The 24,457-nt window shown below is 47.2% G+C and overlaps 1 protein-coding gene across 1 annotated transcript in view; it reads right to left on the bottom strand.

The window, feature by feature from the left end:
* The window catches only part of odad2 (outer dynein arm docking complex subunit 2), a 469,867-nt gene that overhangs the window by 412,622 nt on the left and 32,788 nt on the right, over window positions 1–24,457 (bottom strand). The window contains exon 4 of the mRNA XM_041183936.1: window positions 7,457–7,655. Within this exon, the coding sequence (XP_041039870.1) occupies window positions 7,457–7,655 (199 nt within the window). The remainder of the gene's footprint in view (window positions 1–7,456; window positions 7,656–24,457) is intronic.

Below are 24,457 nucleotides of genomic sequence, written 5' to 3'. Positions count from 1 at the left end.
CTTAAATATCTCATTACTACAGTGTCTGAATGTGTGCCTATAATAATACTGATACTAAGTGAAATAGTGCGCTAGCCTCCTATCCTAGCAGAGGAACTACTTGGGAAATTAGGTAGACATGGCTTGTCAGTTTCATTTCCGGCTAGCAAACTAATTGGCTTTCTTACTTACATAATAACAACAAAAACAACAAGTTGCATTTATACAACATCATTGACGTAACAAAAGATCCTAAGGCTCTTCCCAGGAGAATTATTAAACAAAATTTGACGTTGAGCCATGTAAGGAGATATTAGGCTAGATGACCAAATGCTTTGTCAAAGAAGACTGTTTTAAAGAGTGTCTTAGAGGAGGGCAATTATGGTGAGGTTAAGAGATAGGAGAAGGAAATTCCAGAGCTTAGGGACAAGGCAGCTGAAGGCATGATGAGTGAGGTTGGGATGGGGATTGCAGCATTGGGGTTGCTGGGAGTGGAGGGGGCGTACGCTGAATGGTGTGGAGGATTGGAGGCAGGGACACGGAGGTGGCTTTCGATGGCCTCCCCTCTTCTTGATGCCGGGTCTATCAATCAGGCGTAGAGTGTGAATAGAGTGCCTGATAATAAGGAACCCACCCCCCACGAGACTAAGGCAACCAGTCAGGGTTGGGTTTGCTAGGCAGTCTTTAGGAAGCAAGGGTGAACTGTGTGATTTCCATTTAAACCCTGAGCCCCAACTAAATTTGCAGTGGGCTCAGGGATATTGGGTGTTGTTTGGCTCATTAATAAGCCTAATTGACATCCTGCCGCTGTCAGCCCCTTCTGGCCTCTGGCTTAACTGGGGGAGATTTTGCCTCTGCCAGGAGGCTGGCGCAGGCATCTCCCATGATTAAGTGGGCCTGGCCACTATGGTTCCCACCATGATGGACTGCATTAAGCCCAGCCTTTCTCTGTCTTGAAAATAAAGCATCCCAGCTGGTGCTCAGGGTTAACAGACACAGTGAGATTCACAGCCTGTAGCAGCAACAAAGTGAACGAACTATGGACAGAGGATATTGACTACAGAGATGGACACCCTAGAGATATTGATCAAAAACCTTGGGCAGAATCTTTAGCTTGGTGAGCGGGTGCTGACCCGCTCAAGTATTAAATAAAGCGCATTGATGTTGGCCAAGTGTGCCGACGTCAACGCGCACTCTTGCGATATTTCGCTAGGCGGATGAGCGTTGGAAATGGAGAGGCGCACTCGCCATTAATTAAGTGGCCAGTTAAGGTACTTGAGACACCAATTGTCTCCGACTTTACGTAGCCGGTGCGATTTTTAGGCAGTCGCACGGACAAAACGGGCAGGCCACAATTTGCAAAACTTCATCCACGGGCTGGATAAGAGGGGTCAATGGCCTTGTCAAAGTGATTAGTGAGGAGTTTAGGATATCACTTGCTGCTGGTTGCTTCTGTGAACAGACAGCTTCATTTTGCTTCAGAGCTGCATTCAGATATTTTAGTGGTTGCAGTTCAAGATTCAACTGTTGTTTTCCAGGCTTCAGGAGGATTCACAATGCATGGGGCCTTGCAGGTATCAGACAGCCTTCCCTTAACCTAGTAATGGGAATTGTGGCCTCCGTTGGAGGCACCTTCTCTGAGGAGGAAGAGAGGGCCAGAAGGGGGAAGAGGCCAGGTGTCTCTATTCAGGTTCCAGGGGAGCAAGCTGTGGGAGGAGAGGTGCAGACACAAGGCTCAGAAGGGGCCGCAGAAGACGCCAATATCCTGCTGCCAAGGTTTACAGGTGGTGATGCAGCTACCTCAATATGTTCGAGGTGCAATGCCGACGGAGACTTTGTGTCTCAAGGGAGACAGTGATTTGTCAGAGGATCAGCCCTGAGGTCAGCTCTGACTGTGTTGGTGGACACCCCTTGCCAGTAGCGCTGAAGGTCACAGTGGCCCTCAACTTCTATGCCTCCGGCTCTTTCCAGGGGTCAGTGGGAGATCTTAGTGGAGTGTCCCAATCAGTTGCCCATAGCTGCGCCAAAATGGCGACAGAAGCTCTGTTCAGGCGTGCAATGACTTTCATTCATTACCATGCAGATGAGGCCAGCCAGGCAGAGCGAGCCAGAGGCGTCGCAGGGATTGCTGAGTTCCCCCGCGTCCAGGGTGCAATTGACAGCGCACCTGTGGCCATCAAGGCACCAGCAGTGAGCCAGGAGCCTTCGTCAACAGGAAGGAATTCTACTCCGTGAACGTGCAGATAGTGTGTGATCACAAGATGCAGATTCTGCAAGTGTGTGCAAGGTACCCTGGCAGCTCCCATGACCCTTACATCCTGAGGCATTCTCAGGTGCCGAGGTTCTTCAGAGCTCCAGCCTGACTGGATGGGTGGCTGCTGGGTGACAAGGGCTATCCCCTCAAGTGGCTCAATACACCTCTCCATCTCCCAAGAACAGAGGCCGAGCATCAGTACAACAGGAGCCATATCTCCACAAGGGCTGTGGTAGAGAGAATCATTGGTCTTCTCAAGATGCGCTTACGATGCCTGGACCGTTCAGGGGGTGCACTCCAATACCCCCCAGACCGTGTGTCACTGATAGTGGTTATATGCAGCGCTCTCCACAATCTGGCACTGGCAAGGGGGGACGCAGTGGAGGAAGAAGATCTTGACGCTGCTCCACAGGCAACAGATGATGAGTCCAGTAGTGAGTACAAGGACAAGCACGGTGAGGAGAATGCTGAGGGCATAGACGCAGACCTGGGAAACCTACAGGGAGGCAGGGACACCTGGGATGCTTTGCTCTAACGCTCCCTCAGCTAGAGTACCAAATAGGAACACCACATGCCAGGGCTGCAGGCTCCATACTCGATCCCTGACATGACCAGTTCCTTGGTCAACAACATAAACTATGTGCCTTTGCAATAATGTTTCAGGAGACACACATCCATCATAACATCACGGCCTGCCCTGCACCTACAGAACAAATGAAGCATACAGAGGCCAGCTGCACAAAATAACATATCATTTACTTGTGAATGTGAAACATTGCAGAAATTCATATGAATCGGTGGTTTCCATCACACCTTTAAAAAAAAAGAAAAATGGGGGAACCAAATTTCTCCCACAATAAGGCCGTGCTGTGCTAAGGTGCTTTAAGTTTTCGCTTGAAGGTGCTACATCTAGGTGCTCCTCCCTTGCTGGCACCAGCATTGGAGACAGCCTGCTCACTCTGCTGTCTTGTTGGCCTTGATGACCTTGGCGGGCATCCTCTGGCCAGTGGAGCCTGTGTAGGCCCCACCTGGGGGGAGTGGCCTGTGGCATGGTTGGCAACTCCCCAGTCACCGCAGCCTCATCAGATGCCAGGGTCACTGGTAGAGGGGCGGAGGAGCTACTGCCATCATCCAGAGTGCCCTGAGAAGAGCCCACAGACAACAGGCAGCTCATGCGCCAACGTCAGGTCACTTTCGACCTCCCTGCTCACCACTGATGGACAGGCACCTAGCTGGGATCCTGGGTGCCCAATCCATCTCCCACACTGACATTGACCAGCTCAGGTCATTACCAGTGTGAAGGCTTGCAGGTCCAAGCGTATCCCCAGGAACCCCTGATTGAGTCCATGGAGGAGCCTCTCCATGAGAATCACTACTCTCTCCAAGGAGGAGACATTGCACTTGGCCATGAGGGTCAATTCAGTGCTTATGCTCCGCAGGGACTCCTCCACAATGGACACCATGGCATGCATTCCCTCATGTATCACTGCCAGATCCTCCCACACACCCTGCTGGACATCCAGCATCCGCTACCTCAAGGATGATTCCAGAGGCCCATCACCAGCCATCGACTGGGCATTGTCCTGGTCCCCAGCAGTGCTCCGACTGCCAATGTCCTGGGCACGCTCTGCCTCCGCCTGCACCTCAAGCAAATGAGAAGTGCCCTCACCAATGTGCACCGATAGACTACACGGCGATGTTATGCCTACCAAGGTGCTGGTATCTGCGCTGGTGCCTGCTTGACACAGGTGCGTGGTAAGCATGAAGGTCCTCAGGGGTCAGGGGTGGGCCTTCAGGCTCCTTATTGCGACCACCTACTGGTGAGCCTAAAAGTCAGAAGAAGGACATGTTATTAGTTTAAGTCATGAAACTGTCACTATACATGCCTGGCACCCTGATGAGACAGAGATATGCATCATGATGCCCTCGTCTTTTGATTGTCAATGGGGATTCCAAGTTCCAGGCTCACATCAATATAGAGACAACACTGGAATGGTAGCAATGACTGACATTCTCACCTCAGTGCACTGCACTCTTACCTTCCTCTGGCACACCAACTTCACCGTGGCCGCTTGACCGAGATATATGGTGCCTCTCCAGCTCCAGGGCCTCCTGCTCGTATCACGAGAGGATGAGGAGGTGTGGGGGTCAGCCTACAGCCTGCTACCTCTCAGCATTGTTATGGGATGTTTACTCCTGAAAGGACAGAGAAGCAGTGATTAGTCCACTCTCTACCTGCAGCGCCATTGCAGCATGGCCAATCCCACCTGAGGAACACCTCACAGGGCTCAGCCAATTTGTGACCCTGGAGCCGCAAGGCACTCAGTCCAAGCAGCCAGACTCACCTACTTGGCCAGCCCCTGCCTCATTGACATTTGGCACTCACAGTCTAACACCTCTCAGGTCCACAGGGGGGTGGACAGCTCTAAACTGCTCTGCAAAGTGACTTATGCCAACACAGTACTCACCCTTCCCGGTCGCAGGAGATCATTGAAGCGCTTCTGGTACTGGACCCACGTGCGCATCACCAGGTCACAGCTGATGACCCTGGATGCCACCTCCTCCCAGGCCTTTTTGGTGAGGTGGGGGTGGCCTCCTCCTCCTGTACCTGGAGACAAGGGTTTCTCTCCTTGCTGCCACCTCCTCCAGGAAAGCTGCAAGGAACTTGTCCAAAAAATGTGCAGCAGACTGCCCCGCCGTCCTGCCCTCCTGCCTGCCATGTCCACCTGCTACAGTTTCCATTCTCAACATGTCCACGTCCTTCGGTGGCAGCCTTTCAGGGGCTGCCGAGGCTATATTTGAATCGGCCACCAGGTTACCATTGGACCTGGCGGACATCATGCCCCTGTCCCCGCCCACCCCTTCGTGCTCATTCCCAGGCCGCGTATCATGCTGGGCAGGTCTTAATTGGCCTGCCTGCATAAAATCGCAGAGTGCTGCTGATCGCGGGCGGCAGTTGGCTTCCTGACCCCCCCACCGATCCTGCACACCAAGGGTTAAATTCTGCCCCCTGGGTAAACACCAACATAAGTGAGCATGGAAGAAATACTGTGTACAGATTGCCAGTTAAATCAATAGTGGGCAAGAAGGTGGAAAAGCAGTGGCGTCAGTAAGGAAAAAATGGTCATATGGGAAATGCAGTGGATAGATTGCCAAGGCAAATCTGGGCAAGCTGGTTTGCAAGCTAAGGTATGGACAGTGAGCAATGGGCTACAGAACACAACAACCATAGACAGAGTAGAGTTAATTGAAGGAAGGCAGCCAAATTAGCATCATAAACAAAATAAAAGCATAAATAGCTAAAGTATGAAAGCAAATTATTTAAAGAAAAAAATGCATACAAATAAATTGTTAAAACAAATTTTCAAACATAATGGGTGTAGAATTGTAGAAAAAAGAATTTGAAAAACTTCAAAAAACTACAACCAAGCTTTAGCTATCTTTAGTTTACACCGGGTATCTTAGCCACAATCCATATAGAATCCATGGGCTACAAACTCTGTTCCTTCTGGTTTGCATATGCAAATCAGATCATATAATAAAACAAACACAAAAGTGGTGCTCCAGAATAGAAGGAAGGGATCGGACGCATGATTCAAAATTAGCCTTATCCTTAGCTTCTGTATCAAGAGAAAGCACAAAGCAGAGACCAAATGCTTCCATACAGAAAGGACAGGAGGAAAAAAAATCAAAAAGGTGAATCACCCTAAAATTTCCCAGTAGACAATCCAAGAACAGCATTGATTGGGTCTCAAGTACTAATTCCTGCTATTCAGCTGGAAAACAAATCTTCACATGGAGACTTAGGGCAGAATCGTCCCAGATTTGCACTAAGTGCGGTAGTGAGTAGTTTTTCCCGCTGGCAGCAAAGGAGGTTTTTCACGATGTATCGTCCCAAACCCGCCGCATTAATTCTGCATTCCCACTGTTTCGATGGCAGGCAGGCTCCAATTTGCCTGCCACGCCATCACCTCGCCGCTTCATCATGCCAGGCACCACATTTAAAGTACAGCCACGTTCAATGTTTACAGCCTAGGTCTGCAGCAAAGAAGGCATGGCCCCGAAAGGTAAGATGACTACAGACTTTGAGCGCTTTTTGGACACCGTGGAGGCCTGCTGTGATGTCCCCAATTTGGCTGCAGGAGGGGCAGCAATATTACCACTCCGGCTTGGACGGCGTTGGCAGTGGTGATCCATGTCAATGCTGCACAAAAGAGGTTGGCCGTTCAATGCACATCGAGGATAAATGATCTCATCCGTGCAACCAGGGTATGGTAACCATCTCATCACTCTAAACTCACACACTCAAGCCCATCGCACATTCACTGGCATCACTCACTGCTAGCTCCAAGGGACAACACTACCCATTCTCACACACATACCCTCACATGTCTATCTGGCCTCATCTCCTCTGGAGACTGCCTCCTCAGCCCTCATCATCTTAAGGCCACTTGCACAGATCAACATGTGCCCCCACACACACCCTGGGATACTTTACATCCCCAGTACAGCTCTTATCCTGCAGCCTCTTCTCTTGCCCAAGGCCACTTCACCCACTTCCCCAAGCAAGCCTTAGCCCTGCAGCCATTGAAAATCCATCCACATATGGCTGGTTTGGTAAGTGGGGACCTGCCCTTGAGCCCCTCTAAAACTGATGTGGTGCTGTGAAGCCTGGCACTGATGACTGAGTGCTGCCCAAAGTCCCGAGTGAAGTGTAGCCCGCCAAGTACACACCTTATATATGCTGTTGCAAAACACGTTGGCTTGTTTTCCTGCCGACATGGGCAGACGATCCAGTTGGGGGTAGGGGAAGCAACAGCAAGAGCAAGAGAGCGAGAGCGAGAGTGAGAGCGAGAGAGAGAGGGAGGGAGGGAAGGATGGGTCCAGCAGGCTGACCGTATAATATGATGTATTACAATGAGGCTCCCAGGGAACGCGGCCTACCATCGACAGGCTGAGCGGACGATTACGAACTGGTTTCACAACAATTTTTGGCTCACGCCACCAAACGCCAGCAGGCACAGAAAATCCCAGCCCAAGCTTTTTCTTATTTAAAAGGAGGAAAAAAGTAAATATAATATGATGAGATGCATGGAGTATATAACTCAAATACTGATGGTTATACTTTTCTTCTTATCTTAAGACATCGGCTGAATGTTGTGAGAAATATGATCTCTAAAATACCACATTCATAACAATGAACATTTTATTTGCAATAATTACTGTGAAATTTTCTGTAGAGAAGCATTTAGAAGCTGCATATCTAGCTGCTGGAGAAGCAGGAACAACTTCATTTGAACTTCAGCCTCAGGCTCTTCATCACTTTTCTTCACTTTTTCCAGTAAACGCAACATAGATTTGTCTTCTCCTTCCACAGTAGCAAAGCTTGGGCCCAGAATCTTCGCAATTGGATCTCTGTTTGCTGAAGTATAAAAGCACAGGGTTAAAGAAAAAACTGTATAAAATTGACATTGCATTAATCCAATCATTATGAACACTATGATGAGTAAAATGCGTTCATTTACCTGGCATCCACCAAAATATCACATTGCTTTTTGTTGATTTCACAGATAAGAGGATACAGTTTGTTTCGTTATATTCTAAATGCATCATTGTAGATTTCTAAATTTATTCTCTAAACTGATATCATGGCCCCGCTTCTGAGGCGGGGACACAGTTGGAAAATCTCCCAGCTTGTCACACCTACCTTGGGAAAAAGTGCCTCGAAATGGTGAGATTTTTGTTCTTGGGGGGGGGGGGGGCCGTGCAGGGGAGGGGGATGAAGTCAGGACCGCTGGCTGCAGACACAGATCAGAGGTGGCCACAGTGGCTGTTGAGTGTTGAGGCAGGTTGGTTAAGAGACCCACCACAGTTCTCTGGGACTTTGTCCCAGTAGTTCCGTTAAATATTAGGCTCTCTAGGCCTCGCTGTTCACACCCTCATCATTCCCCACAAATTCTCCATGCCCTTACATGCAAACCCATGACCCACCCCCCACCCCCCCCCACCCCCACCCCCATGGCCCCTTACAGCCCTAATGCCAACTTACTGTCAACTCATGCCCTCCTCCACACACCATTGGGTTTATACCAGCAGTGGTGGCATGAGGCCCTTAAATGTACATTAATTGAACTGTTCCATATTCTCTACCTGGATACAAGGCCCATATGATTCATAGTTCCATGTTGATGGGCTTTGAGATGTGAAGGGTACAAGTAAGCAATTGTGATATTGGGTAACAAGCTTTCTTAAAATATTACCGTATGTCACAGACAGATCGTCTTCCAGAATGCGAGAAAGAGAGTGTGCAGCTAAAAGCTGGAAGTCTCTATGGTTCACTGCTCCAGAGCATGGGTGGAAGCTCATGCTCGGATTGGAAAGACAAAACGAGGCTGGAAGATTCGCCTAGTTACAACTAGAGGGAGAAGTCTCCATGAAAACTCACCTTAATAGACAGTTCCGTAATTAAAAGTTTCCAGGCTGGGAAAGGAAAGGATCGGAAGTAATGCTTCGGAGTTAAGAATTAATTGGGATTGACTCTGGGAGAAATGAATGTCTACTTAAAGAACAGTGTAACACATGCCAGATAATGTTTTCTTTGGTTGCGTTAAAAGTTCTGCTCTGTAACTTAAAGTATAGGTTGCCTGCAAAAATAGTGTTAGGAATTAGTGCTTTCAGTTTTTTTTGTTACAGTAAACATCTTAAAATGTGAAACCATGTTGTGTCATCTGTTCTGCTATTAACTGGACATTCAAATTTCTTTTTAAACAAAATATGAATGACTTAAGAGCTTTATCAAACAAAATGTTGACACGAAGCCACATATGGAGATATTCAGATAAGCAACCAGAAAAGAAAGAAAGAAAGAAGGAAAAAGAGAGAGAGAGAAAGAGAGAGAGGGAGAAAGAAAGAGAGAGAGAGAAAGAGAAAGAGAAAAAGAGATAGAGAGAGAGGGAGAGAGAGAGAGAGAGAGAGAGAGAGAGAGAGAGAGAGGGAGAGAGAGAGAGAAGGGGGTGGGGTGGGGGGAAAAGAGAGAGGGAGCGGGGGAAGAGGAGGGAGAGGGAAAGGAGAGGGGGGAAGAGGGCGAGGATGGGGAGGGGGAAGAGGGCGAGGCGGGGGAGGGGGAAAGAGGGCGAGGCTAGGGAGGGGAAAGAGAGAGAGGCAGATGAGGGGGAAGACAGAGAGAGAGGCAGGTGAGGACGAAAAGAAAGAGGCAGGGGAGGGTGAAGATAGAGATGCAGGGGAAGGTGAAGATAGAGAGGCAGGAAGGGTTGTCTGAGAGAGGGAGGGGGGGGAGAGAGAGAGAGAAAAGGAAGTGTGGGGGCAGGGAAGAGAGCTAGGGAGAGACAGGGAAGGGAATGAGGGGTGGGTCGAAGTGAAAGAGAGAGAGAGAGAGAGGCTGGGTGAACAGAGAGGGAGAGGGGTGGGAGGAAGAGAGGGGTGGGGGCGAGGGGAGAGGTGGGGGGGGGAATGAGAGAGAGGTGGGGGGGAAGTGAGAGAGATTGGAGGGGAAGAGTTAGAGAAAGGTTAGAGAGGTTTAGGGAAGGACTTTTCAGATCTTCAGGCACTGAAGGAATGACGGTCAATACTGGAGCGATGATAATTGTGGATATGCTAATCGCTAGAAGGAGTGCAGAGATTTCAGAGGGTTGTTGAGACAGGGAGGGGTAAGCAGCTGGTTTGTGGTCCATATTTGAATCAAGTGTCTAGGTCCTGAACCAAAATCCTGACCATCGACTCAGTTTCTCTCTCCACAGATATTGCCTGATCTGCTGAGTATTTCCAGCATTTTCTGTTTTTATCTCCAATATCTAAATTGGTTTAAAGAGTTCCTTATGAGCACCAACTTCTCCAAATGGATGAAATGGAATTAGTACAATTTATGAGTCTAACAGACACAGATGATGTCCTGTCAGTAGATGTATCTGTATCCTTGGATTCGAAGCCTTGATCAGGAAGCCAGTAAGGAGTAATTTGAACCCATTCTTTGTGAGGTCCTGCTGCCAACAAATATTTCATAAGTATCCTGAGGCAAAACTTCTAGCCTGTTATACATTTGCTGTTTACCATAAAAAACAAAGAAGCTTATGAAAGCAGAATGTGGCAGAAATGTATGAACCCTCAAAGCCAAGTTATCAAATGCAGCGTTTAACAATTCAAGTTGAACGAATTCAGACCATAATCGCCTGCCCCATTTTGTTCCTGTCTCTTTGCTTGTTTTGGTTTCTCTTTCTTTTTATTCAGCAGCACACCTGCTCTAGGCACATCTTTTGTTACCTTGTTTCTTTTCCTACCCCATCACCATTTCCTTTGGCCCTGGAAGATTAACTCTCCTTTCTTTCACCCTATCATGGACCTTCCTTTTGTCCTCATCCCACCCACCCTTAATAAAAACCAGTTACACTTCTAATTTTTCCAGGTTGTGAGGAAAGGTCACCAATCTGAAACGTTGTCTGGGATTTTGTCAACAGCGTGCCGTTCCTGACGTCCTAACCAGAACTTTGTGCCACTTTCACTTCTCTCTTTTTGCTGTTTCCCACACGATTACAATTCAAATTCTAAGTTCCAACGGTGTGTACGTGAAACACATGTAATTGAGCAGCAGGGAAAGCTTTTCATTGGTGAAACCCGCCATCGGCTGATAATAGTACATCTATGGGAGGGCTATTAAAAAGCCTCCTGTTCAAACAGGGAAGCTGTGCATAGCTACTAGGATGTGTCAGTGTTTGAGTGTGAGATATTATTTCAAGAGCTGTCCGACCACCTAAGCCAACTGGCCCCACATTTCAGCGATACCTCCCTGCAGGCTCTCCTCCAGGCCATCAGGAAAAGGCAAGAGGTGCTCTAAGGCCCTCCTGACTGGCCAAGGTAGCCTGGACAAAGGCGACAGAGGAAATGAGCCACCATGGGGTGACCAGGTGAACCTTGGTCCAGTGCAGGAAGCAGGTCAACAACCTGCTCCAATCCACAAGATTGAGTGCAAGCATCATATCTTCCACAAGGGTCTCTTGTGGGGTCATCAATGACATATACATATGCGAGTGATCAGCTATGCCAGAAGAGTGAATGCCACATGGTAATAGAGGCCAGAGTTTCTGGAAGTTTGCCCTTTACGTGTGCTTGGATGCAAGGTTTGACAGGACCGTATGTGTGATGGGATGCATGCAGGCAAGGGATTTAGGTGTCACTTGACAAATCACTAGCTCTACATTTCATCATGCAGGACAAGCAGACCCACAACACCCGAGAGAGGAGGTGCAAGGGGATGAAGAGTGCCCAACTCCAGGCTCCTCACAACAGCTTAGGAAGAAGCACTGGCAATTGCTGGGGAGAAAGGAGTACGATCCATTGCAGGTGACAAAGCTGGACTGGCCAGGCATGAGGAGGACGAGGCAGCCATCCTGGTGGTGGCAAATGGGCACACAAGACGCACGCAGTGAAATGTGAGGCGCTCAAACTGTGATGATTTGTAATGTGATCCTTTGTGTTCTCCACTATAGTTCGCAGCCAAGACAGGAGCCCAAAGACTCCATCTCTGGGGACAAAGGAGCACCATCACCTGCCTCATTATCCACCTCCATCAGCATAGTTTACACCCACACTGCCATGAGGGTTCTCAGTTAGATTTTGGAGCACAATCTGGTGAGCAGACCAAAGACACGTCTCAGTCACTGAGGAAGGATGTGACAGCTGGGTCCCCAGATGATCAGAGGGCTGCTTCCAGGCACGTTCTGAGTCCCATCCTGATGATGGACCTCTGGTAGTAGTCACAAGAAACCTGCTAGACAGGCAGCAGAAGCTAGGGGTAAAAATGGCACAGATGCCAGGGATTATGCACAGCTTTGGGTGGGGTATGGAAGAGTCCATGCGTACCATGAGTTCTGCCATGTCTCAAGCATTTGAGCGCTTGGCTTCATCCATGGCAAGGACGGCAACCAGCATGGAGAGCTAGGTTGAGCATTCAATCTTTATGTGCTCTGACTTGCTCTCCATTGCTTAAGCCATTGGCTCAGTGCAGCAGTGGCTAGGCAAAAGGAAGGATGAGGCACCTGGACCTCTCTCCAGGCACCCTTTCCTCTCAGGGAGGCACTCAGATGGAGGAGGAGCATGTGACGGCTGCCCCAGGGCTTTCCTCTCAAGACACCCCCAGGGTTAGTGGCGTCTCCTCATCCACTCCACCTTTGACCTCATTAGCAGGTGAGACTGAGGGGGATGCCCCTATATCAGTGTAGGAGACCGCCGCCAAAAGGCTGGAGCCCTCAAGGACCCATGCCTCCAGAGGATGTCCATCACTGTTATCCAAGGCCATGGGACATGAAACTGAGTAGAATGCCTCCACCTCAGCTACAAATGTCAAGGTAGCAGAATGAAAAGAAAACTTAAAAAAATTATGAGCATAAAGGGTGCCTGGGTGATTTTTTCATATGGTTCACACTTGTAAATATATGTACAATATAATTTTTACTGTAATTTTTTGCAATTATTGAGAATATCAGATATAATGATCATTGCACGTCCCATGTTTCTCATAATGTGATGGCTATAGAGGAGATAGGACCACAGACAATAATCTTGAATGAGATGCCTTTGCATTTTTATTGAATGTTCCTATGAATTATTACTTCTGCGATGATCATTCTGTGGAACATGACTTTAAATGCAGGCACAGCTGGCCCCCCACCATCTATGCATTCTAAAGGATATTGGCCCACTGAACTCTCAGCAACTATAAATGAGAAAGTGCATTGCATTCAAAGCATTTGAACGATAGTGCTTTGGGCAAGGCAGGTTATTACACGGATGTCCATGTTTCCCTTTAAGGGGCTGCTTTTTAATTTGTCCCCAATTTTGTTAATTTAGTTTATTTGGTTGACTCAAAAGAGTTACCCCTAAAATATCCTTGGTACCAGCACTCACGAGAGAGTGAGTGACAAAGCTCCACTCACTAATATTATTCTAGGTGGTAGAAGTTGCAGGTTTAGAGTTAACTGGGCAAATGAGGATGGCAGGGTTAAGTCAGACGATGGAGCAATGATAATGTAGATATGTCATTGTTATCCAAACCTTGTACAAATACAGCTAGCTGTCCCAGGGAGCTTTTAATGCCATAAATACAACTGATGATACCCTGCACTCAAGGAAACCCAATTATGACACCAAACGTGGCTGACCTTGCAGTCTTCTTCGATGGTGAAGTTGATGAAATCATTGGCATGACAATATAGGGTATTGATCACCCCCTTTATGCACCACTGTGTGGCAGCCAGTGAGATGACACATCTATCACTTTTCATGCCCTGGAAGCCACCACTAGCTTAGAAATTTTGCAGCGCTGTAACCCGAGGGCAACAGGGCATCGGGTTCTCACCTAATCAACATGGCTGCAAGTCTTGGTGAATAATCTGACATATCTTGGTGACAATTTCCCAGGACATCCTCAGACATCACTAATATTGCCTCTTGGACATCTGGAAGTAGTTAGTTTTTGTCCTTTGAATGCACCGACGGGCCAGTGCCCATCTTCATCAATGCCTTCTCTCAATGTCTGCATCTGGACCAGCCTCCCCCTTTGGTGCTGCCTGCTGTTGGCCTTGTGCCTTCTGTTATTGGGCAACAAGAGCTCCCCTGTGCCTTCTCTCCTCCTGTTCCTGAGACTTCAAGAAAATCGGATGAATGAGACTCATGGTTATGGCAGTAATTGTACTGTGTGAAGAGGGCAGACATACATTTGAGTGCATGTTTTACCACAGTTCTCATCTAATTAACTAGTTATTAGGAAGTCCATTTAATCATCCAATTGTGCGCAATATGAACTCCACCCACCCAAAATGATCCTCCTCCCATTTCCATCTGTGATCCTTGCATTTGAACATGCGTTTTCAGCGAGTCACAGACAATTGTGCGCTACTTTCAAAACCCAATCCTGTACCTTCTGCCCTCCCCCTATCACCCTCATGCTTTCCCCCATCACCCTTGACCCAACATAACCTTTCCTCTCCCCTCTGTTACCCTTGAAACTCCTACCATTACCATGGACCCTAATTCACATGCCACCTTTCCCAATTGTGCCTACACCCATGACTCTCCCAATGCCTAATCTGACCCTGAACCGTCCTGTTATCCTCCTCCATGCTTTTGCTTGCTTCCGTGACCCACCAAGTAAGACCCACCAAGCCCAGCTATTATATCGGAGGTCATTTTAATTTGTTGTACACAAGGTAGGATTTAATGGGAAGATGGGCAACTAATAATAATCAATATTCTAAGAAGTTCAAAAAATACCCAACCCTGACTCTAGACCTACCCCATTACTGAGTACAACTTCCCACTTTGACTGTGACTGTTACCTCCACCAACCACTACCTTCAATTTGGCCCTCCAGACCCCACCACTGATAGCACCAATCCCACCCTTTAAGCCCTTCATCCATCTTTCAATCGCTGCTTGACCCACCCACCCCTACCCTGCTTACAGGACCACCACACCCAGGACACTAGGCCCTTCCCTCCACCACACCTTCCTGCACCCAAACATCATCCTCTGTCACCACCTAGTTCCCTCCAGTGCAACCCTTATGCACCCAGACACCAACCTTTCGCTACCACAGATTTAAACATGGAAACCCATTTATCTCAGTCAAAACTGCACAAAGCCGACTAGAGTGTATGCAACCTTTAGATTCTCATGCACCACTGACTTTATCCTGAGCGCAGAACTTTATTGAAAATTGATTCATATTAATAAGTATTCATGAATGCAAATGTATTACAAGTAAGAACCCACCACAGGCCGGCATAAATTTTGACATGCTGCAAACACACGTGGGATGATCACTACATCTCAACCTGCCATCGGGAATTCGAAATTTTACATCCTGCCTAATTAAGTCACTGACACACCACGTTTCCTGCTCGTGTGGGCTTCATAAAATTCCTCCATTAATTCTGTCTCTCTCTCTACAGATGCAGCCTGACCTGCAGGGTATTTCCAACATTTTCTGTTTCTATATCAAATGCAATGAATTGGTTAACTGCAAACTCTTACTTTAAAAACTAAACTTTTCATGATAATTGTCAGTGGTGTAGTAAATTTGGAATGAAATTAGTAACTGGGGATATTATTTCCAGGACCTGGCTATTTTCATTGCTTTCAACCAATTTTTGCTTCCTGTGAATTGTGGAGGATAGAGCTTTGATAGCTATTCATCGAATTTGCCTTTATTAGAACTTGTAAAACCAGGTGCAGAAAGGCATGCTGAGTAAAAGTCAATCTGGACCAGTAAAAGAAAAATTCAGTCCAATCACTTTTTTGAACTTCTTAGAATATTGATCATTATTAGTTGCCCATCTTCCCATTAAATCCTACCTTGTGTACAACAAATTAAAATGACCTCTGATATAATAGCTGAGCTTACAGATATATAGATGGCTTTGTTTTCGAACAAATTATATTCAGTCTGCACTTTTGTGAAGACAATAACAAATCTGTGAGACAGAATTGGAAACTGAGGAGATTGGGACATTACATAAACAGCTCAGCTTGGTGGGATGATAGAACAATTCTTTTGTTTACAGCCCAAAGTGACTAAAGGTATAAAGATAGAGCTTGTTACTTCCAAAATTTAGAGTTCTCATGGATAGTTGGTAGTCCTTCCATTTTAATTGTAGCCCATGAAGGTTCTAGTCTAATCATATTGCATTTTTGGAGGAAACAGGCTATATTAATTGTTTAATTGTCCTAGTTCTGTCGAAGGGTCATGAGGAATCGAAACGTCAACTCTTTTCTTCTCCGCCAATGCTGCCAGACCTGCTGAGTTTTTCCAGGTAATTCTGTTTTTGTTTTATATTAATTGTTTGTCATTTAACGTAAAACTGTAAAACAGTTATATGAGAACAATTCTTTGTTGGCCAAAGTAAATTAAAGCTTGCTGTTTAAAACCACTTGGAACTGAACTACACTGGAGCCAATTTTTGAAGGGCCCAGTGTTTCAACTGCAACTATGGGAAATCCACTAACAATGGTGTCTCCTGGGAGGGCCTGAGTTAAAGTTCAGACATGGTAAAATATCCTCCGAATGCATCAAGTTAGAAATGGTAGTGAATCCCTCAAGCAAATGTAAATCAGAAAGGGATATTTGGTTCTGATCGATTTATAGATGGTAACCAATGCCACAAGTTTTTTAAAAAACTAAGAATAAAGTGTGCAATGGAGAATTTATGTTCTACAATCCACACCTATGTGGAAAACTCATTAGGGCTGTATATGCTTTGATTCAGCAAACAGAAAACATGGAACGGTTGGGGGCGGTTGTTAAAACATTAACCACAGAGAAGTGTTTATGAAAGGAAAATTGAAAAGCTGTGGTTGTGCTCTGGGAAGGACAGCAAATTTTAAAACAAAAGAAACAGTTAGAAGCAGATAATGATTGCATCAAAAATTTGAATTCTCAAATGGATCAAATAAAGGATAACTGCATCAAAAGTTTGAAATACCCCCCAAAAAAAAAAAAAGCATGCATTGGTGGATTATCTTCAAGCCACAGGTGCAAGAAAATTACGATAACGTAAAGCTGCGCAAAAAGAACAGAAGAATGTCAAAATAAAAGGTCAGGGAGTCCTTGCGTTGGCTTCCAAAACAACAACATGGAAATGAATGCAGCATTGGAGACCATACATATAACCTACAATACATACCACCATTCCTCCAGAAGCTGAAGGAAAGTTTAAAGCAAAAGAAAGGTGAGATGCATGCGATAACTATATTTACTCACAAGAGAGTGAAACAGTAATTCTTCATGGGAAGAGGTAAACTTAAGAGAACAGGGATTGTTAGCAATTATGAGCACCAATGACACAGGGAACAAGAGGACCTTACATGCACCAAATTCCCCAAGGGAAAAATTATCCCTCCGATAGGGAGATAGGTGCCAAATTCAAAACTGTGAATTATAGAAAAATAAAATTTCTCTGACATGTCCCCTCATGTGACACTGTCACATGAGTTGGGACATGTTCATCACATTTAATTAAACTTTTATTAAATATTTAAAAACCTACATGAAACCTCTTCCCGCCTGTGGATGAGGTTTCATGCTTTTCCTGAAGCCCGCCAGGGCTCCTGGCCTGCCCGCCAACCTTAAGGTTGGACAGGCAGGTCCTTTAAGTATTCAATTAGTTTTTAAATGGCCTCAACTGGCTGTTGACAGGTCGGCGGGCGCAAAACTGATTTGGCTGCACCCCCCGCCGACCTGAAAACTGAAATGACGCAGGATGACGTCGAGAGTTCCGCCCGACGTCATCCCGCATCAGCAAGCGGGCCCCCACCCCCCACTCGCTAAACTCAATATCCTGCCCCAAGTGTTGATGAGATCCATATCAGTCATAAGAAAGGACACAATAAGCATTGGCATGGGGTTCTCCAACATTTCCTGGGTGTTCCTGTGTTAAAGTATGAGAGAATTGGCTGACATTTCTGGACCCACATATGTTTAACAGAGATATGAAACAGTTTAACCCTCTGTAATTCTTGTCTTTGATTTTGGAAGCATAAGCAATGTCTTTTCTATTAACTTATGCTGTTTTAAATTTGTTGTTTTATTTATGTATGCATAACCATGTGTTTTACTTTTGAGATACTTTGAATTATGTTTTGGTTTTGAACTGATTTAAAATGTAAATATTCCTTGGGCTCACAACCTGGAAATATCACATGAAAAACTGGCACTTGAGAGTTCAGATTCTGTTACTGGGTTCAATACTTTTAAGATCATAAAATTGTGAATATGATTGTTGCATTGCGTATAATTAAAATCTTCAAATTAAGATTGTGCACCCAGAACTACAGAAAACTGTATGACATACGTTTTTAATTAAAGATGCTGATGTGGATTTATTTTGATTTGTCCAACTGTGAAAAGCAGATTTGGTTTTAAACAAAAGCTAAGAGTCAGCCTTGAAGAATTATAAATGACAGTTGCTATGGCCTCTGGTAGTGATAGTTGACTAATTTATACTTCTCAAAGCACTTCGTTGGAATTAGATTACAGATAAAAATTGTTATTGCTTAATGCAGTTAAAATTAAAAATTTGGGGTCTTGTTTTAAATCAATTAAAATGATTACAAAACACCATTTTCTTAATTTGGCTACTGCAAGTCTGAGGCCTGTTATTGTGATTGAATCCTCGTGTATTCAATGGCCTGAATTTTCTTAAAGATGGACAGCCTCTCAGTCATTACAAAAATGGCAGCAGAGGACCGAATCCAAGAGTCATGCCCCCAACCATAGCACCTACCATTTTCACAGGGGTGGGGGAATGGGGACAGGTTTAATTTGCACATCCGTGGTACACGGAGGCAACTGAACAAGTTAAAGTGCAGCTATCTCAGGTTGATTTGATCTGTGGGATGACCAAAACATGACTTGTGCGATTTAGACCTGGTAAGAGGTCTAAAGCTGCTGGAGGTTTTTGGAGAGTTGGGGTACCCTTTTGAATATGGTCCTAGGATACCTTTTGAGGAGGTCAGGTTCCCTTTGAGAGTGGTAAGCTGCTCTTTGGGATTGTTAAAATTAGACATGAATATATGTAAAATGTGCATAAGCTGACTGAAATTGTCAACTCATTGGAACTGTCAAGAGAGCTGTCAAATGGAACTGTCAAGAGAGCTGTTGAAAGGTTAGTTGTCAATGGGAGCTGTCATAGGCATTTAAAACTTTAAATATTTAAATATTTGAAAGAGCTGCCTGTGGTGTTAAAAAATAATTCAGTGCTTGCTATTTCACTGTCTGTTGACATGAGTCTGAGGGTTATCATTACAGGATTAATGCTGCATTACTGATTTCACAATCTATCACAGTGGGGTGCCTGTCAGTTTACAGCCTGACTGACAGCTCCAAGTGGTTATAAACTTTTATGTGGGACTTTGTTTTTAATAAAGGATTAAAGGAAGTTAAATGTTGTGAATGGGTTTTTGTCACAGAGCATTTTTTTTGAAATAGTGGATTCATGATAGACACTTGAAAACTTTATTTTTTCTTAGCATGGGTCCTGAAGTCTTCCAATATTGGGTGAGTTGGCATGGTAGATGTTAAGGTAATGGGGGGGGAAGCATAATTTGGCACTAAGATGGCACAGGGACTAAAAAAAGTAATGGGCATGGGTAGAGAGATATATGACGGCATGGAGGGTGTGAGGGGCCATGGTAATGATTAGAGTGTCTTGGTTTGACATGAAGGGCAGAGTTGGCATGGGGAGATGGCAGGAGGTATGAGGGCTGTTTTTTTGTTTTATTGTTCTTTTTGCATTGCTTTAACAAAGTACCAGCACACCATGACAGGCTTTCTGCCTAACCTGCCTTCACATCCAGCAGCCTCTGACTCCTTTCTAGGGTACCCCACCACAACTTCCATTTTCACCTGCCTCCCCAAAAAATCTGAAGGTCCACGGCACTTTTTCCTGATTCAGGTTTGCAGAGCCGGAAATTGTCCCAATTGCGCTCCCAACCCAGGAGCGAAAATTCAGACTAGTATCACTATTTATGAAGCCTCAAGATTCCATCCCTTTGCTGATTACTCTCTCAATATGTCCGGCCACCTTCACAGATCTATGCACACGAACCTCTAGGTTCCCCTGTCCCTGCACACTCTTTAGGACTATGCCATAAAAGTCTACTGCTATTAAAGTTACATTAAATAACACTAGGATTTATCAGTATATCTTGCTGTATATCGTGCAAACACATGAATGAGCCCAAGGCTGCCACTTTCAGTTCTGAAAAGTCCCAGTCTATCCAAGATTACACTGGAAGGGTAAAGTGTCTCAAAAAATTTGAGCAACTGTTTCACACCGCTACTATGCAGTAGCAACACGAGTGATATTTTCCACTAACGTCAAGATGATGTTCTGCCTACCACACAAATAAGTAATGTGGTATATGTATTTCAGTGTTGGTGTGACATCAGGTATATAGGGCATACGTCGCAAAGGCTGGTGGATCACATCAAACAGCCCGTCCCTTCAGCTGTTCACAACAGGCAAAGTACTTAACCAATCCGTGCTTGATTAAAACTCAGAACATAGTGTCCAACATTAGATATGATTCAGCAATTGGACAACATTTACTAAACCGTCCTGATTGTGCTAATTGCACCGACAACCATTTAAGATTATCAGTCAGGCTCACAATCTGACTCACTTACACGTGCTAGAAGCTACATATATTCACACATAGCACCCTGCCCTTTGCAGTCAAAAAAATGTCTACGCACTGTGCCTTTTTCAACTAAACAAAAGCTTAGGGGACAGCCATTCAATGGGTCATTCCCCATGACAACGCCTTGACCAGAATTATTGAATTGCAGTATTATTGGAGAGGTAACAAGAGGGTTGATGAAGGCAATGCTATTGATGTGGTTTACATGTGGCGAAATTTTCCATGCCCACTGGGGTGATAGGTGGTGATCGCAGACAATTTAGCGCGATCTGGTTCACGGTGGCGGGAAGGTAGGTCGGGATAGTCCGCTCAACCTGCCAACAATCAGCGGGGAGCTTGTTGTAATACATCAGCATCTCATTAAAAGGCCATCCTGCCAGGCTCTGGACCACTGCCGGATTGTCCGGCCACATTGGCGGGAAAGCACGTTGTGCTTCACAACGGCACACAGGTGACGTGCATTTGGCGGCCTTCACTTTGGGGGGAAAGGAAGTAGGTGAGTGAACAGCATCGTTTTCTACAGCTCGCCAGGGTTGCCTGTTGCTTTGCAGGCTTCAGGGGTGCCGGGACGAAGTGCTGCCCAGGCTCAGAAATCACTGTACTGGGGTGGGGGTGGGGTGCGGGATGGTGGCTGTGGGCGGGGCACGGGATGGTGTCTGGGGGCAACTGCTGTCTGGCCCCCGAGGCGACTGTAGTCAGGGGGTTGGGGCGCAACTGCTGTCTGGCCCCAGAGGTGACTGTGCTCGGGGTAGGGGGCGGGGTGGTTTCTGAGGGCAACTGCTGCCTGGCCCCAGAGGCGAATGCATTCCAGGTGGGGGTATCCGAGGGCAACTGCCGCCCTGGCGTTGGATCCTGCGCACTAGTAATCGAGGTGGGATGGCAGTAGGCGAGGGAAGTGGCCACGCAGTAGGGACACCTGTATAAACTGACCAACCCCCTGCAACTGAGACAGTTCAGGCGCAGCCACAGTGATATGATTGGGGTCAGGCTCCTAACCTGCCCGCCCATGCAAGCAATGCAGAGGCACCAATATGCCACAAGCTCTCCAGACCTTATCCCCCACCACCCCAGCACAGACTGCAAGTCTGCGACCACTTTACTGGACCGTGCAGCAGTTGGACTGCACAAGTTGCACAATCTCCTCACCAATGCTGGCCATGTAGCAGTCACTGTTGGAGACAATTTCACTGTTGGATGCAATCTCAACATCCCAGTTTAGACCAGTGTCCCCCATGTCACAGGTTGACAGGGCAGCCATGCAGCGCACTCATCTCTGGCCATTGGGAGGGGTGGCCAGCAATTTCCAGGAAGCGTTAAGGGGTGGTCACACAGGGCCAGAAAAGGATGCTAAGTACACCCATTCTAACCACGTCTCTCTCTCTCTCTCTTTTTTTCATGCTGCAGGAGGACCACGTCAGGATCATGAATCCTGGTGACCTAGCTGTATGCCTGATGGCCTGCAGAGAGCAAAGAAGATGGAGGAGAGACTGACTAAGGCCCTGGCCGTGCAAAGGCAGGAGCAGCAACCTCAGGAAGAAGGGGTTGCTGAGGCTCCCGCGCACACTTCCCAGGAGCAATAGTGAGCCATAGCTGGTCGGCACCTAGCAACATCCAGGGTCTATAGACGCCGCCTGTCATTCCGGCAAATGGACGAGAACCAGTGTCGCCAACGACTGCGCATGTCTAGGGACCTGTTCACTCATATCTGCCACTTACTGCAGGGCTTAGCGCCAAGGGGACATGGAGGGAATCCAGTGCCAATGGCTGTGAAAGTGACTGTATTACTCAATTTCTACACTAATGGCTCCTTTCAGGACTCCATGGGTGACCTCTGTGGGATCTCACAAGCTGCCACCCAAAAATGCATCCATGAGGTCACAGATGCCATCTTCGAGGGCACATAAACTTGTGCATTTCGCCCGGGACCAGGACAGCCAGGATGCAAGGGCTTATTGGATTTGCCCAAATCCCGGGATTCCCAAAGGTACAGGGTGCGATCAACTGCACCCTTGTGGTGCTCAGGTCTCCGTCGCTACACACAATGGACTACATCAGCTGAACGTATGCAACCGCCAGAAACACATCCTGCAGGTGTGCACACAGTTTCCAGTGAGTGTGCACGAAACCCACATCGTCAGTCGCTCGCAGATCCCTGTAGTCTTGCAGGGTCCACAGAGGCTGAAGGGATGGCTCCTCGGGGACAATGGCTACCCACAGAGGAATTGGCTAATGACACCTGTGCAGCGGCCTCAGACTGCAGTAGAGCGACGGTACAATGAAGCTCATGCTGCAGTTCGCAACTTGGTGGAGCAAACCATTGGGATGCTGAAGATGAGGTTCCGGTGCCTGGACCAGTCCGGCAGTGCCCTGCAATATAGTCCACAGAAGAGGGTGTCATGTGTCGTCTGCTGCACCCTTGACAACCTGGCGCTCCAACGGGGAGACAAGCTGGCTGAGGAGATGGAGGGGCTGGAGGGATGAGGGTGAGGAGGTCCTCAGTGGTGACAATAATGGGGTTGAGGCTCTTGCACTGAAGAGATGAGGCAGGCATGCTCGGGTGGCCCTCATGGTTGCCAGATTTGTGGAGGATGATGACAACATGCAGTGGGGTTTCCCCATAGATCTTCACATCGCAGTTGTGAACGTTTAACTTCAGTCTGGCTTATTGCAGGACAAAAGGCCTCCGTGAGTATGATCCTGTCATGGAGGCACAGTGGAGGCCCTACTAGTCGCTCGATTGCAGGAGGATGATGACAACATGCAGTGAGGACACACCATGAATCTTCACATAGCCTCTAAGAATGTCTGACTCCTGTCTGGCCGAGGGCAGCTCACTTGCGCTCCATGATCAGGGCCATCTTATAGAGACGCAGCCATGAAACTTTAGACGCATCCGATGCTGTGTCCGCCTTCATCGCCTGAGCCTCTCAGGAGCTGGTGCACAGCATCAGTGGTTGTTGACACAAGTGCGACGGGGGCCAGCCTCATCTTAAATGCTCTGAGAGCACACAGAAAGAATGCGAGAACTCTGTGGCACCTGCCCATTACATTCTAGCAGCAATGACCAGCTCCGCTGAAGAGCAGGAATCAGTAATGTTTCCAGGGAGTGAGTGGCCGGGCCATCACTATGGTCTGAAGGCAGCACAGAACACAGGGAAGAGGCTGAGGATTGAGACACCTGCCTTTTATCTTGTACAGAAAGGTTTTACATCCGAGTGACAAGAACACTGCTCATCAGAATAAGGAGCCATAGGCAGGAAGACATTTTTAGGAGTTTATTGACAATAGTGAACAGTATGTACAAGTGACCAACACCCATGCTCAGGCTGTGCAACTACTTCTCCTTAACTGTCCTAACCCTGCCGCCACATCTTGGTGCTCCCCAGACATCTACAGCGGAGGTGGAGGCAGCCTGCTGACTGCGACGCCCTGTCTGTGAAGACTTTGGCGGGCGTCCTCTGGAGGGCTGAGAATTGGAGGGCCCCAGTCTGGTTTCGGGGTCCTGTCGTGTGGCAGTGGCACCTTTCTCAGCCTGTGAAGCTGGAGCTCCAGAGGTCAAAGGAAGAGGGGATTCGGATGGGCCACTCGCTCCTGGAGTCACCTGGGTGGATGACCCTAGGGTCTGCACATGCTGATCCTCCTCCCAATGGTTGCCCCGAGTGCCCCTAACTGACTCCATGAGGGGAAGCAGTAGCTGGAGTAAGGTCAAGCTGCCTGGCACCCCTCTCGCATACATACTGTGGGGGCCAACTCTAGCATCAGCAATGGAGTTAAGCCCTTGCAGCAGTGCAAGAGTGATGTCCTGGACCAAGGTAACCATGGCGATCACCATCCTGCCAGTGTTGACCTTGGGAAGTTGCAATGCTAGCGCTATCACCTCAGCCTGAAGACGGACGGACTCCTCCATCGTGCCTTGCAATCTGAGGAGTGCAGCGGACATCCCTTCCTGAGGTTCCCTAGCTTGCCTTTGCAGCTCCAGCAACTGTGACATCACTGAGTCCAGAGGCTCATCAT

This window comes from Carcharodon carcharias, chromosome 3, assembly GCF_017639515.1.
Source record: "Carcharodon carcharias isolate sCarCar2 chromosome 3, sCarCar2.pri, whole genome shotgun sequence".
Lineage (NCBI taxonomy): Eukaryota > Metazoa > Chordata > Chondrichthyes > Lamniformes > Lamnidae > Carcharodon > Carcharodon carcharias.
Note: the sequence above shows the minus strand (reverse complement) of the source record. Positions and strands in the feature narration are given on the sequence as shown.